This window comes from Etheostoma spectabile, chromosome 1, assembly GCF_008692095.1.
Source record: "Etheostoma spectabile isolate EspeVRDwgs_2016 chromosome 1, UIUC_Espe_1.0, whole genome shotgun sequence".
NCBI classification, from domain to species: Eukaryota; Metazoa; Chordata; class Actinopteri; order Perciformes; family Percidae; genus Etheostoma; species Etheostoma spectabile.
Window position 1 is genome coordinate 23,923,014 of NC_045733.1, and position 13,356 is coordinate 23,936,369.

General features: G+C 38.8%; 2 protein-coding genes and 1 pseudogene across 4 annotated transcripts in view; all 3 read left to right on the forward strand.

Moving 5' to 3' along the window:
- sppl2a (signal peptide peptidase like 2A) overlaps window positions 1–3,711 on the forward strand; it is a 17,646-nt gene extending 13,935 nt beyond the window's left edge. The window contains exons 15-17 of one of the 3 annotated variants that reach the window (XM_032516343.1): window positions 385–545; window positions 2,542–2,575; window positions 3,235–3,711. In XM_032516343.1, coding sequence (XP_032372234.1) covers window positions 385–545; window positions 2,542–2,575; window positions 3,235–3,275 — 236 coding nt within the window. In that variant the 3' untranslated portion in view covers window positions 3,276–3,711. The remainder of the gene's footprint in view (window positions 1–384; window positions 546–2,541; window positions 2,576–3,234) is intronic. The other 2 variants (XM_032516360.1, XM_032516352.1) reach the window with 2 other exon arrangements.
- LOC116689707 (transient receptor potential cation channel subfamily M member 7) overlaps window positions 1–13,356 on the forward strand; it is an 89,912-nt gene that overhangs the window by 59,343 nt on the left and 17,213 nt on the right. The gene's annotated exons all lie outside the window — the stretch shown is intronic.
- Window positions 4,937–13,356, forward strand: part of LOC116692235 (transient receptor potential cation channel subfamily M member 7-like) — a 19,710-nt pseudogene continuing 11,290 nt past the window's right edge.

Consider the following 13,356-nt stretch of genomic DNA (forward strand, 5'->3'; position numbering starts at 1 on the left):
TTTATCGCATAAGCCGTATATCGATCAAGACATCCAATGAGAGCAAACATATTTCATTTGAGTCGATGTTTACATAAGGCATTTTTCATTCGATATCACGTAATTTCAATAAAAATATGTGGATGGAAACATAGCTACTGTTTTTGCTGACCACTAGGTGTCTCTGTTGTCTTTTTCTTGTATTATGACGTTTACAGACAGATGTTTCCTGGATTCAAAGTGTGTGTGTGTGTGTGTGTGTGTGTGTGTGTGTGTGTGTGTGTGTGTGTGTGTGTGTGTGTGTGTGTGTGTGTGTGTGTGTGTGTGTGTGTGTGTTGCAAGTTTCAGGTTGACCTTGTCTCTCTCCTTATGTGTTTGTTTGTGTCCATCTCTCATTCCTTGTAGCCTATCTGCTGGGAATGATAGTAACATTCGCTGTGATGCTGCTGTCAGGGATGGGCCAGCCTGCCCTACTCTATCTAGTGCCCTTCACCCTAATTACCTCCGCCGTGGTGGCCGGGTGCAGGGGAGAGATGAGGCAGTTCTGGGCTGGAACCACCTATGAGGTGAGAGGACCAGAGAGTTCAAAGGTATTTTATATATTTTTGGCACAGTAGTGGTACTTCAAGCATTCCAACAGGTTTCAATGTATTTCTGAAGAACTTCAAATCCTCTTTTATCTGTATCATATGTTTTCCACAACCAGTTCATGAAAGCAGCCTGTGCATAACATAATATAAAAGGCATCTTACCTGTTCAGCAACTTCTTGGTCCGCCCTGAAGGATTGATGCGACATTATTGCACAGCTACTTTTTCTTGAAATCCTTCATTCTTACAACTGCAGCTACATAGTTTGCATCATTTCCTGTTTGCCACGCAACTCTCTTGTTATGCAAGTAAACGAAGAGGAAGCAGGTCGCACCGGACCACCTGAGCAAGCAAAAGTTAGTCTGCCTATTGAATGGCACTCTTTAGGGAAATCATTCCAGGCAGTTTCCCCTGTTCCTTTACTGTTTCTTGTCCAGATGGGGAAAAGTATGTGAACTCAGTTGTGACTGTGAGTGTTTATATCTCTAACTGTTTACATTTTAGATGTTAACATCTTTTTTAATATTGCATGGTCCACAGTCCACAGCATAATCGGATATTTTAAACATTTTGAGTCATCATGAGCAAAGGTGGGATAGAATTTGCACACTTGTGTTTCAAACCCCTTTTGAATTTAACCTTTATTTTACATCACTAAGCTCTCTTCAGTTAGACGGACTGATTAAACACTACAGCATCAGTTCACTGTCATTGTACTTAATTCTTCTTTAACTTCAGAAATCACTGTGAGTCACCCACTTGTAGCTTATCGATCAAGTCTATTCCATGATATTGTGCTGTCTTTGAAGAACTGTATGTACAGCAATGGAAATACATCTGTTATTTACATGCTCCTTAGCCTGGCATGTGTTGTGACAGTTTGTGTTACACCCAGTCATTACAATTTCCACATCACCCCCAGAATGCCCTACAGTGACATTATATGAGTGTAGGCATTCTCTCTGCAAAACCTATTTTATTTTAATGTTTTTTTAAAATGACAAAACCGTAAATGTAAGCAGTGTTGGAAATACACATGTAAATCAAAGTAAAACATAGTTTTAACTGCACACCACCGGTTTAAATCCACAACTGGCATGAACTGAATGAAAGGCTGCCTGGAAGTAATGCAGTTGACCCCAAAATCTGTATCTTTTGTCAGTTGATATTAGGGGTGTGACGAGACGCTTACTCCACGAGACGAGACACATCACGAGGATTGGGTTCACGAGAACGAGACGAGACGAGATTTTTAAAAAAAAATTAAGAAATCCTCGATGAAATATATGAATGGAAAATAGTTTTTTTATTAACTGAAAAATCACAAAATGCAAAACAATTTAGGTGCATTTTGAAATCAACTATTATGATGAATGTTATTTAACTTTTTTTGCAAAGGACGTGCAAACACTGCAAAATGTTTGTATAAACTCTACAACTGGCTTCTGCCCTGTACAATTTCACACGAGAAAACTAACTCCTTTCCACAAACCGAACATAAAAAATAAACAGTATAAATAAAATGAGTGTAAATAACATTTTAAATGCAAACAGTAAGTGTATCAATAACCAAAGTACTGCTCTCACAAACTGTGCAAACAAACAACAAAAACCAAAATGTTGCCACACAAAGGATTTAAAAGTGGCAGGGGATCTTCAATAGTAATTTCACGCTCCATCACGCTGACATCACATCGCCTCACGAGATAACTTTCACCTCGACGAAGAAATCTCGTCATGTTTTAATCTCGCGAGATCTCGTAAAACGAGATCTCGTCACACCCTTAGTTGATATACATATATGCAAAAATGTCTTTGATGCCTTACATTCTCACCCTGAGGTCCCAAATGAATTGAGAACTTCTGAGAGAAGTTTACATGGATGTGTATAGATGTGTGAATAATATTCTTGTCTTTGTATGTGAGAGACATAAAAAAGAAATACAATTCTGACCTGGCTTCATCTTCACCAGGTCTTGGACTCATCCAGGGAACCTTTGCTGCCAGGTGTGCTTCCCTCAAACCCAGACTTTTCTCCTGCCATTTTATAGTGTTGCTTACTGCAGTGCCTTCTCTTTTCTCACCAGCTTCTTTTGGTCCCTTTTTTCTTTTGACATTTTAACCCCTGATTTCCAGGGTCAATGTGATATTCAAAGACACAACAAATGTTATGCCTTTAAAATACAAAGAACTTGGGAGGACCTACATTTGGACAGTACAGTGTTTTGCATTAACTGACCAATAGGTGTCTCTAGTTGATTGAAAATAATCTGATAGGTCTGAAGAGCTTCTCAAAGCCACACTCCATGGCCCTGGAATACCATTTACTTCAACTCTTTATTTCTCCAGTTTGTTTCATCATTCTCTTTCTCCACTCATCCTTTTTTTTTCTTCCAGCCAACGGGAATTAATACTTACATTACTCCATCCTTCATGCAGTTACCAACATGTCCATGTTGCCCTCTGCATGTTGTTGCTTGCAGTTGTTGGGATTGGGAATTTTTATCTCTGTGGTTTGGTATGTGTAGAACGTACCGCTCATCTGCTGTAGTGTATGCAGTACGCATTGCAAATTAAAATCACATCTCTTTGTGTATCATGATTATTTGGTAAACTATCACATTAAATTGAAAGATGATTAACTTTTCCTTTCCTCTTTACTTTAGAAGGGAGAACTGACTGTTCCGTAGGAGGAGAACGATGCTGACTTACAGTAATGAGAATGGACCCTACTGCTGGAGGCTTCTTCTTTTTTTTACATTTTAATATTACATTTTGCAAAGCAAGGGAACATATGTTATTGATCAACAGATTAAGTTGTTGATCAACAGTATGGGTTCATTTGACTGCTGTGAATGATTAGAAAGCTAATAAATACTGTGTAGGCTTGTTTAGTGCCTGAAAGGTCTGCTAGGCTCACGTTCAAAAAACTAATGAATTTGCCTCTGTGATGATTGCATACAACAAAATGAGAAAGCACTTTATAATATTCAGCTTGACAGTTTCATCAGGGTGGGGTGGGTTTTAAATTACTTGTAGCCACAATATAAAGTTTTTGATAACTGTTTTGGGGTTTATGTGTAACTTGTTTGTATGATGTGATTTATTTCATTGCCTTATATTAAAAGGAACTTAGATTTAAAGTTCTTGTACGTGCATTCAGTTCCTTGTTGAAACTTCCACACAGATACTTCCGGGAATGTAACATTCCTGAACATAAAGGGTACATCTCTAGTCCAGCGGTGACTTGTTCGGTTTGGTGGGGGGAAAAGTGTATGAACTGAGAGAGTAGACAAGTTTATTTTTTTAATGACTTATGGGGGTTTTATGCTCTGTGAGGTAATCAGAGGCCAAACCATGCCAAGCATTGATCAATAATCAAAACTAATTTTACAATAAAGGAGGTTGCCAGTGAAGAGGCTAAAACAGCTGGTACATTCCATCTCTAAAAGAGTAAAGAATTAAATGTCTTATATACTTAAATTAAAATTCTGAATACGAATTTTTTTCTTAACTTTAGAATAAGCATTGGGGAAGAGACTAAACTGACAGCTATGAAATATTCTGTATGGATTTTCCCTCCTCACAACCACTATCTCCTTGTGACATGACTCATTTGTTACTGTTGATATCAGTCTATAAAACTAAGAAAACTCCTATTGGTTACAACTCTCTAATAAGGCTCCCTAAACGTGGCTTTATTAGGGTTCATAAACTATATTTACTAAAACAACGCGCACATGTGGCGCAGGCACCCATAGATCTATATGCATAGATAACGCATCCGGCTTGTGAGATGCGTCTCTGTCGCTGCCATTTTGGGACGGAGTTCCATTCTGACCCAATGACTACAGATCTATTGATGACGGTATTTCTTATTTTTTACAATCTGTATTCTAAGTATAAAGACTAATTGGAAATGCCAGACGTTTGTGCAAGTTTTGTGCTGCTTTTGGATGTTCATGGGAGGGGAGGGTGATTTTTTTTTTCCCGTTTAAATTACTTGAAAGCTTAAAGTCGTGTACTTATCTACACAAGATAAAGTATTTTTCTATGAAAACCCGCATATTTAATAAACAAGTGTATAGCGTAAATACATGTTTGCCATTTGTAACAAATAAAACACTCTTAAATCAATACATAAATTTGCGAGAAATCATGCATTTAACAGTGGGTAACGTTAGACCTTCTGCCTCGATATGCATAGATTAGGAGCATAATGTAATTAAGAGAACTATTAGGAGGCTCGACTCCGTCCCAATGTGGCGGACGCGTCGACGTATCGCTAAGATTTACAGCAGCGGCCAATGCGGTATCTGCATATCTATTTCTATGTCTGGCTCCGCCTCAACCATGTGACAGTGTGCTGGCTGAGTCAGCCGGCTCGTCATGCAGCGTCAGTCTGGAGTCGCACAATTATGAAAAGGCAACCTTCCGTTGGAGCTGCAGCCGAAGCGGATCTCTCCAATCTCCACTGGGCTTTCCTTCCAAGGCTAACCGAGAGCACCGCCGATAGATGGATAAAAGCCACGCCACAGCTCTTCCTGAGTCTCAACGGTGAAGAGAATGGTATGTGATACTATCTGAGTAGTCAACTGCATTCCTCTGGGCTTGATAGTGTTGTCAAATTGGCGCGGAGGATCGTTGTGACTGATTGGGGGTTTTGAGTGGCAGGTCCCCCGATGCATGCTGCCTCTTGCCTGTCAGGCACCCATCCCAGATCCCGTTGGCATTTTCTGCGTTTGCTGTCTGGTGTCTGGCTGTAACACTGCGACTCGCTGTAATACTGGGACTTGCACGTAATGAGTAAAGTAGCTACACGGTGACACATTGTCTAGCAAGAAAAAAAACAACCAAATCACACACGGGCGTAACGTTAGCAGGCTAAATGGCTAGCTCACTAGCGCTAACGTTAAGTGCTGCTAACCAACGTAAGCTAACGTTACTGTAGCTCTGCGGTAGCTGGCTGATGTTAGCAGATGTTTCTTTACCATGAGACAACAGAGACAGAGCCTCTCTTCACCAGATAAAAGAATGCACTTCAGAGAAGTTGACACATTTGTGCCAGCTCTCTCAGATGTCGGACAAGAAGACACGCAGTCATTGCCAGTAACAAGTCAATGCCACCTTGAGTGGCTGCCAAGTCCATTTAAACTGGATGCTTTTGTCTGTTGGTTTGGAATACCTCTGTACGTACACTCATGACTGCTTGCCCTCTAGTAAGAGATGTGTTTTTATAATAATGCGTTTATATGACACCTTTTAATGAACAAAGTCACAAAGGGCTTTGCACGAATATCCTTGTGTAAACAGGACCAAACAACGTTAAAAATAATACAATAAAAACAGTAAAATAAAACTTGAAAACAAACAAAATTATTCTAGCTGATTCGTAAGGCTTTTAGGCCTGTTGCAGACATGGCTGAACACTTACCTCAACATTAGTGTTTGTTTGTTGTATCGTTTCCTCTTCTCCACGGATTTCCTGTCTAGTCCTCTTGGGTTGTGCAGACCAGCTCGGGGTGAATGGAAAATGATGATGACATGAAACTAAACGTGTAAATTAATATTGACCACACAGTGTTGTTATTACAGTGTGTGAGAGCTGTGTATCGTAATATACCCAGTATGTGATCAGTATATGAGGGAAGTTTAGATGAGGAGAGAAAGATGCGGGTAAAAATCATCTATATATATATATACTTAGTGTAATTTGAGATAATGATATATTTACTTGATGATTTATTTATCTTGTTGGTGTGAAAGATACCATGGTCTGAATAGTGTGTCTCTAAAGGTAGACACATTTTTATCATATCACCTAACCTAATTTTAGTGGGCACTTTTATGCAGTTATCAAAAGACAGTCTCACAGTGTTTAACAAGTTAAAAGAAATAATAATGTGGATGTGATGGCTAAGAAGCTGCATACATTTGTTGTTCAATTGAACAGTTGGATACATTCAGCATCATTTAACTGTGTTGTGACCTGTAAGATGGAGAAAATATCATTGCAAATGATATCTAATCTCGCAATACGGTATTTGGTTAATATTTCCTTTTGTTCGCTGGAGCAGCTGATGCCTGTCTTTTGTCTCAGTGCAAAACTGTCTAATTTCCCACAGTGCTGGCCTGAGCTGGTCACATGCCCCAGCTTACATGAGCGACACTCCTGTGCTGCTGCTCTGGGAATTTTGATAGCAGTCTAATGAAGTAATGTTGATAAATTAATGCTGGTCTGGTTTCCTCAGAGCAGTCAGCATGATTTGATCTGTGTCACCAACTGGTAATAGAGCCTTATTAATGCAAGTGACAGTCTCTTATGTAATACTGGATGGTTGAACTGGTCATCAACTCAGGTTTTAGTGCTCTGTGACCTGGTAGAAAAGGGTCTTCTCGCATCACTGTGTTGTGCTCCAGAATAGATTTTTAGCACGACTTGTGTGTGCTCTGTTATCTCACGCTCTAATCCTTTTGCACCACACACACGCCCATTTTAAGGTGACTGATAAAGTTTTTCCAGTGGCACTGGACTGGGTTTAAAAAAAAAATGTCACCACAATGTCTCACAGTCTCAGTTGATGTTTGTCTGTTGATCTTATGAATGAAGTGCTCCCCTGTAGATATTATCCAGAAGCCCCCACTGCTTCCCCTCACCCTGCAGAACTGCAGCTTCTGGTCAGGCACGCAGCTGACTTGCATGTGCTTTATCCAAAGAGAACTGGAGAGAATACCAACTAAGTATATCTAACTGTACACTGTATGTGCAAAGTGAGGTATTCCATTTTAAATGCTGATATTGCAGTCCCTCTGATTGTTATTTGAGCAAAGAGGTTTATAAGCAGTGATTCGACACTGTCCCTGATGCTATCACCTATGCTGAGACTAGTTTACCTGGGTTTTCATAGGCTCACGTGACCATTAGCACCAGATGTTGAGAAGAGTAGCCACTACATGCCTTACATTACTAGGTATGTCCAGGGGGCACAATAATGAGAGCTGGAGAGCCGTCACACTTTGGTCTCATGACTATATGAGCTGACTTTCCTTTCTTCCAAGAATCTTATCTGGAGGTTATAATGAACTGCTTAACTCCATTTAACAATCGTTTATAGGCCTAGATCTTATAACAACTTAGATGTGGAAAGGATTGCAACTTGATAAGACATGTCTGTGTCAAAATTTCCCACAGTGTGTGATATATTCTCTTTTAATGAATGCAAAAACCTATAAAAAAAAAAAACGATTTTGATTTTGATTTGGCCCTATCAAAAATATGGACTTGTGGCAGTTTTACTTGCTAGAGCTGTAAACTTAAGGCATAGATAAGAGCCAGGTCACCAAAATCAGGACTAGCGATCTAAATTGGACTGGCCTGTTGTGAGATGTATTGTAAAGTTTTCACACTTGTTGGAAATTATTAATCATTTTGATTACATTCATGATTGCCCTGACATTGTTTCCTCAGAGCGTAAGAACATGGGACCACCTTAAAAACATTTAATTCTGAGCTCTTCTGACCTTTTGTGTTTGAGTGTGAAGAATTTGTTGCACAGCCTTTTTTTGTCCAAATAAAGGTTCCAATAAAACACAACCTTGGCTATTGACAAAACACTAATGATTCAGCCTTGAAAGGAAAATGTTCAAATCCAGTCAAACTGCCTCGCTATTATATTGATGGTCATCATTCAGGAACATAATAGATCTTAGTCCTGACTCCTAGTTTGTTGAGTAAAAATTGATTTGAAGCTTTCTCTGGCATAAGAATTTGACTTTGGATTAGGGCTAGGCAATATATCTATATTATATCAATACCATGATATGAGATTAGATATCATCTTAGATTTTGGATATTGTAATGTGGTCTTTTCCTGGTTTTGAAGGCTGCTAGAGTAAAGTTTTTCTGTACTTAGCAGAAAGCTCTAAAAATTATTTTATTCTGATGATTATTTATCAAAAATCATTGTGTAAATGATATTTTGTAAAAGCACCAGTTTGTCAATCCTACAATGTGGTCGCAATATCGACATCAAGGTATTTGGTCAAGAACATTGTGATATTTGATTTTTTTTCATATTGCCAAGCCCTTTTTAGGATTGGTTCAAATGACTTGAGATTTGACTTGGTCCTCCCCAAAGACTGATACCAGCACGTGTTGGTACTCTTTGCTCTTCTTTTGCTCTTCTTTTGCTCTTGTTTTGATTGTAGGGCTGCAACCAACTTTGAATTATCTGCTTATTACTTTCTTCTTTATAAGATTAATTGTTTGGTCAATGACAGAAAATATTGAAACATTTCTATCACAATTTCCTAAAACCCCAAGGTGACATCTTATAATGAATTGTTTTGTCCAAACAACAGTTGGATATTTAATTTACTGTTTTATATATTCACATTGCCAATTTAATTTTCTGTCCGTCCATCAATCTACTAATCGCTTTAGCTCTAATTGATTGCAGTTTCAAAATGTATGATGTCGGTTTCTATATCCAGATCTTTAGTACTTGCAGTACCAGCAAAACTGCAGTTCCCCTGTGATGTGCCCTAATGCAAAGATAATCAACAGTGAGGAATTAAGGTTATGGCATGGAAAAATCCAGACAGGAGCCTTCGCTCACTGTACCGTGGAGGTTGCCCTAGTTCTGTGTCCATGCTTTTATTTATAGCCATATACCAACCAGTGGTTCAATTGTAATTCTTGTTGTAAAAATCTATAATAATGATAATCAAATATGTATCAGGAAAGTGAGGCAGTTGGACAAATTTTTGCTGCTCCTTCTCATTTCATTTTTCAGTTATCTTAAACCCAAACCTTATTATCTTCCATTCCAAATTGTGGGAAAGTCCTTGAAGCTATATTTCAGTCTGTACACGTTTTACCGATTTCTTAAGTAAATAGGTAAAAAATAAAATGGCTTTTGTTGGTTTTCTGAGAACCCCTCTCCTCTGTGGCTACTGCTCACTCTAAAGTGCCGACCCCATATCCTCCACTTTTTCTAATGGGTAATAGAAATACCAAGCCAGATGTTATCTCACCCCATCTTACGTCAGGTAGGGCCAGAGGAATGATGGGTCGACGGGTTGACCAGCCAGCCTCGTTGCATTGTTTTAAAAAAGGAGGGGGAAGGAAGAGCTCAGTTGGCAAGGTTTCTGGTTTTTCTCTCTCTCTCTCTCTCTCTCTCTCTCTCTCTTTGTGTGTGTGTGTGGTCATGATGTGGGTGTGTGTGTGGCGAGATGACATTAGGAAGATAAAGTGACAGAGATAACATCAAATTTGTGTGTCGTAAAGCGACCGTGATAAGATTGGATTTGTGTGTGTCCCCCCCCCCCCCCCCCCCCCCCCCCCCCCTCGAACACATTCACTTCCACAAACACGTGTTGGTGCAAATGGTCTCACACACACACACACACACACACACACACGCACACGCACACGCACACGCGGATGCCCATGAACCAAACTCTCAGTATCCAATATTGTTGATCCCAGAGAGATGGAAAGGTGCTGGGTTATATTTCCTACAGGAACAAAGTAATCCTAAAACCTGGAGCTCAGAGAGAGAGGAAGGGGGAGGGAGGAAGTAGGAGAATGTGTGTGTTTTTGGCTGGGGCTCTGAAGTGTTCAAGTCTTTTCTTGCCTGACATTCTCAGGTGCCATGGTTACAGGTTAGCAGAGCACAGTCCTGCCTCATTAACACTTTGTTAGATTAAGAAGACACCAACATTTTTGAGGAAAGCATTCTTCAACAGTGCATCACAGACATCGATTAGGTCACTAATTCAATGAACAAGGGAGCACTGAAGAGTCAATGACCTGCGGGATACAATTACAAGGCAGTACACGATAATAACCTCACCTCAACAACTAGAGTAAAAGTAATGAGGACATCTGCAGCTTTTAAGTTTGATTCTTAAGTTTGATTAAATTTAAGAAGCAAACCATGACAATAGTGTTGCTATCAACGCTCGCTAATTGGCACACAAAATGAAATCTACCAATTACCGTTGTTAGTTGAAGCTGTATTTATCCTACCACACAAGCTGCGTTGTAATATAAACATACATATCTATACAAATATTCATTCCTTTTTTTTTTTTTTGATCGAATGTTGTTTTCAGCAATCGGCATCATGTTACATGTAACAAAACATACATGTAACACCCCCTAAACAAAAAACATTAATGAATTAATATGAAATAAAGACTGTGTATATTATACTTTATTGTTGACTGTAATGATGGTATACTGTACAAGAAATTAATGTTATATCAACAGTAGATGATCCTGTACAAGATGTGCCTTGTCAGATACATGTTATTTCTGAATGCTAGTACAGCCAAAAATCAAATTCAGAAACTTTAAGAAATACCTTGACATTTTCAGTATGAAAGTAAATAAGCTTTTTTGTCCAAAATGTGGTACTGTATATGTTTTTTTTTTAAGTGCATTTTTTTTAAAGATGTCCATTTTTTTTAGCTTTATAGCTGTAAATGTGCACACAGTTAAAACCGGGATTTAGGGATTATTATCAACCTTCCAGGTGCATTCTCTTCTAAATAAGTGGTTTTGATAATATAACTAAATTGAAGGTTTGGCTACACTGTGGTTAACTACGGGTTCAGAGAATGGTTCAACCAAAACATGAATTAATATTGAAAGAGATGATAATTCCATTTTCCATTATAATAATTCACACCTACTAAAACCTCACTATCATCAGATCACCAGCCAGTCCACGGCACATTTAAATTTTTGACATGTCAACTGCTTACAGGATAGAATAAAACAGACAAAACAGTCACAGATACCAAATCAGCAGCATGTAAGCAAAATGGAATGGAAACAAAATAACTTGATAGCAATATAGCTGTAGGTAACTTGTGCAAATTAAAAGTGCAAATTAATTTGACCTGACGTTGTTAAAGACACATTTGTGTTTCATCTTATCACATCCCAACTCATCATACCCCAACTCATAAATGCTGCAACTACTGTGAGAAGAAAAAAAAGTTTAATCTTTTAGGATTGCTTTGTGATGACTTACTCGATACAGAATTGTTTTCCATTATGGAAGACTCAATGTGAACATCAAAACCACTGCCTTATTTAAATATGTAAACCATGTTTAGTATGATGTTACTTTAGTACACAGAGTTACCTGAGTTTGCTGCCTTCATTTTTACCTGGATAACGTTTTTTCAGTGCTGCTCTTTTCGAATTAAGTTTCAAAACAAAAGTGTGTGTGTGTGTGGCCTGTGTTGTTGGGAGAGGTTTTTTGTGTACTCCTGTGTTAATCACAGTTGGTGGTGTGTCCTCAGTAGCAACTAGGTATATATCATTGAGGCCTCTGCCCATCCACTAATCCTCTCCCACACCCCCACCTTCCTTGTCTTTCTCCCCAGCCTAAGTATAATATCTAGTTGGTCTCAGGCACATTCATCTGCCCCCCGAGTGGCTTCTTACATATTAACCATGGATGGAGTTTGGAGGCTGCAACCTCTCTCTGATCACTCGGCTTTTAACTCTGGTCGGATCTGTATGACAACAGCATCGCTGTAGACTTTGAGACCCATATGGATATTTCTTCTGAGAAACGGAGGCAGAGAGAAGTATAGTGATTTGTTGCTGATGATCCAGTGCTCAGGCGAGGCTGTGTTGACCGTGGTTATTCCAGGAGATGCATGAAGAAGCCTTGGCATGTTCCTGTACAAAGCCCTTAAACACATCGATGAAGAAGAGTACATCCAGGTACACTCAGTGGCTTGTGTCACTGGTCAAGCTGTGGGATGACCTGTTTGTTGAGATTTTTCAGTAACACTGCAGTTTGTTGTAGGTTGCATAGAACCTGAGGCACTATAGATGGGACTAGATACAAGTGACTTAAAAAAAAAAAGATAAAATGATTTAGATTTAGTCAAGGAACTTTGCTGGGGGAGTGGGGGGGGGCTCTTTTCTTTTATGCTGAGTCACTACTGTTTCTACACTGCCTATATTTAACTACATGGAAAGGTTGACTAGTGATCATTTGCTTCAGCAGAAAATGACTTGCTGTTAACTGCCTGGTTCACAACATTTCCATTTCTGGTTGTAATACTATTGTTTGACTTTCAGGAATAGTTGAAACGCTTTGGTGTACAGCAGGTGACGGTGTTTGCAGGTTCCCTTCTTTGTGCTGCAAGGGATTAATGGTGCTAATCGCTCTGAGCTGTACTGGGGAACAATAAGGCATGAGGCATTTAATTGAAAATTCCTGTGACATAAATCCTTGTTTTAAAGGAATAGGGATACACAGTGAGATTCATTTATTGCAGTTTACAACATTGGCAGGCACCTTTTGCTGAAGTGCATCCTGAACTATAGTTTGTCTGTATATAGTATTATATTTAGTATTATATTATATATATAGTCTGTATAGTTTCATATATTAGTACTTATTCATTATTACAACTTCTAACCCCTTTTGCTTATCATTGACTGAATCCTGGATTAAGGGGATAACAAGAACCACTTTTAGGACGTTTCATTATTTCTAGAGAAATCTTTTCTAAATAAAACGGTACCACTTTTGATTTATCCCCATGTTCTTTTTACTGGCTTTTCTTGTCTTTGTAAAACTACAATCAATATAATCACAGCCTTGTTTTTTTCTGTTCTTTAAATGCAAACATAATAAGACCTGAACAGGAAAATCACCCGCTGTCGACTGTTTACAATATCAAACTGTTTCTTTTTGTTCACAGTCCCAGAAACCCTGGATAGAAAGCACTTTCACCAAGCGGGAATGTGT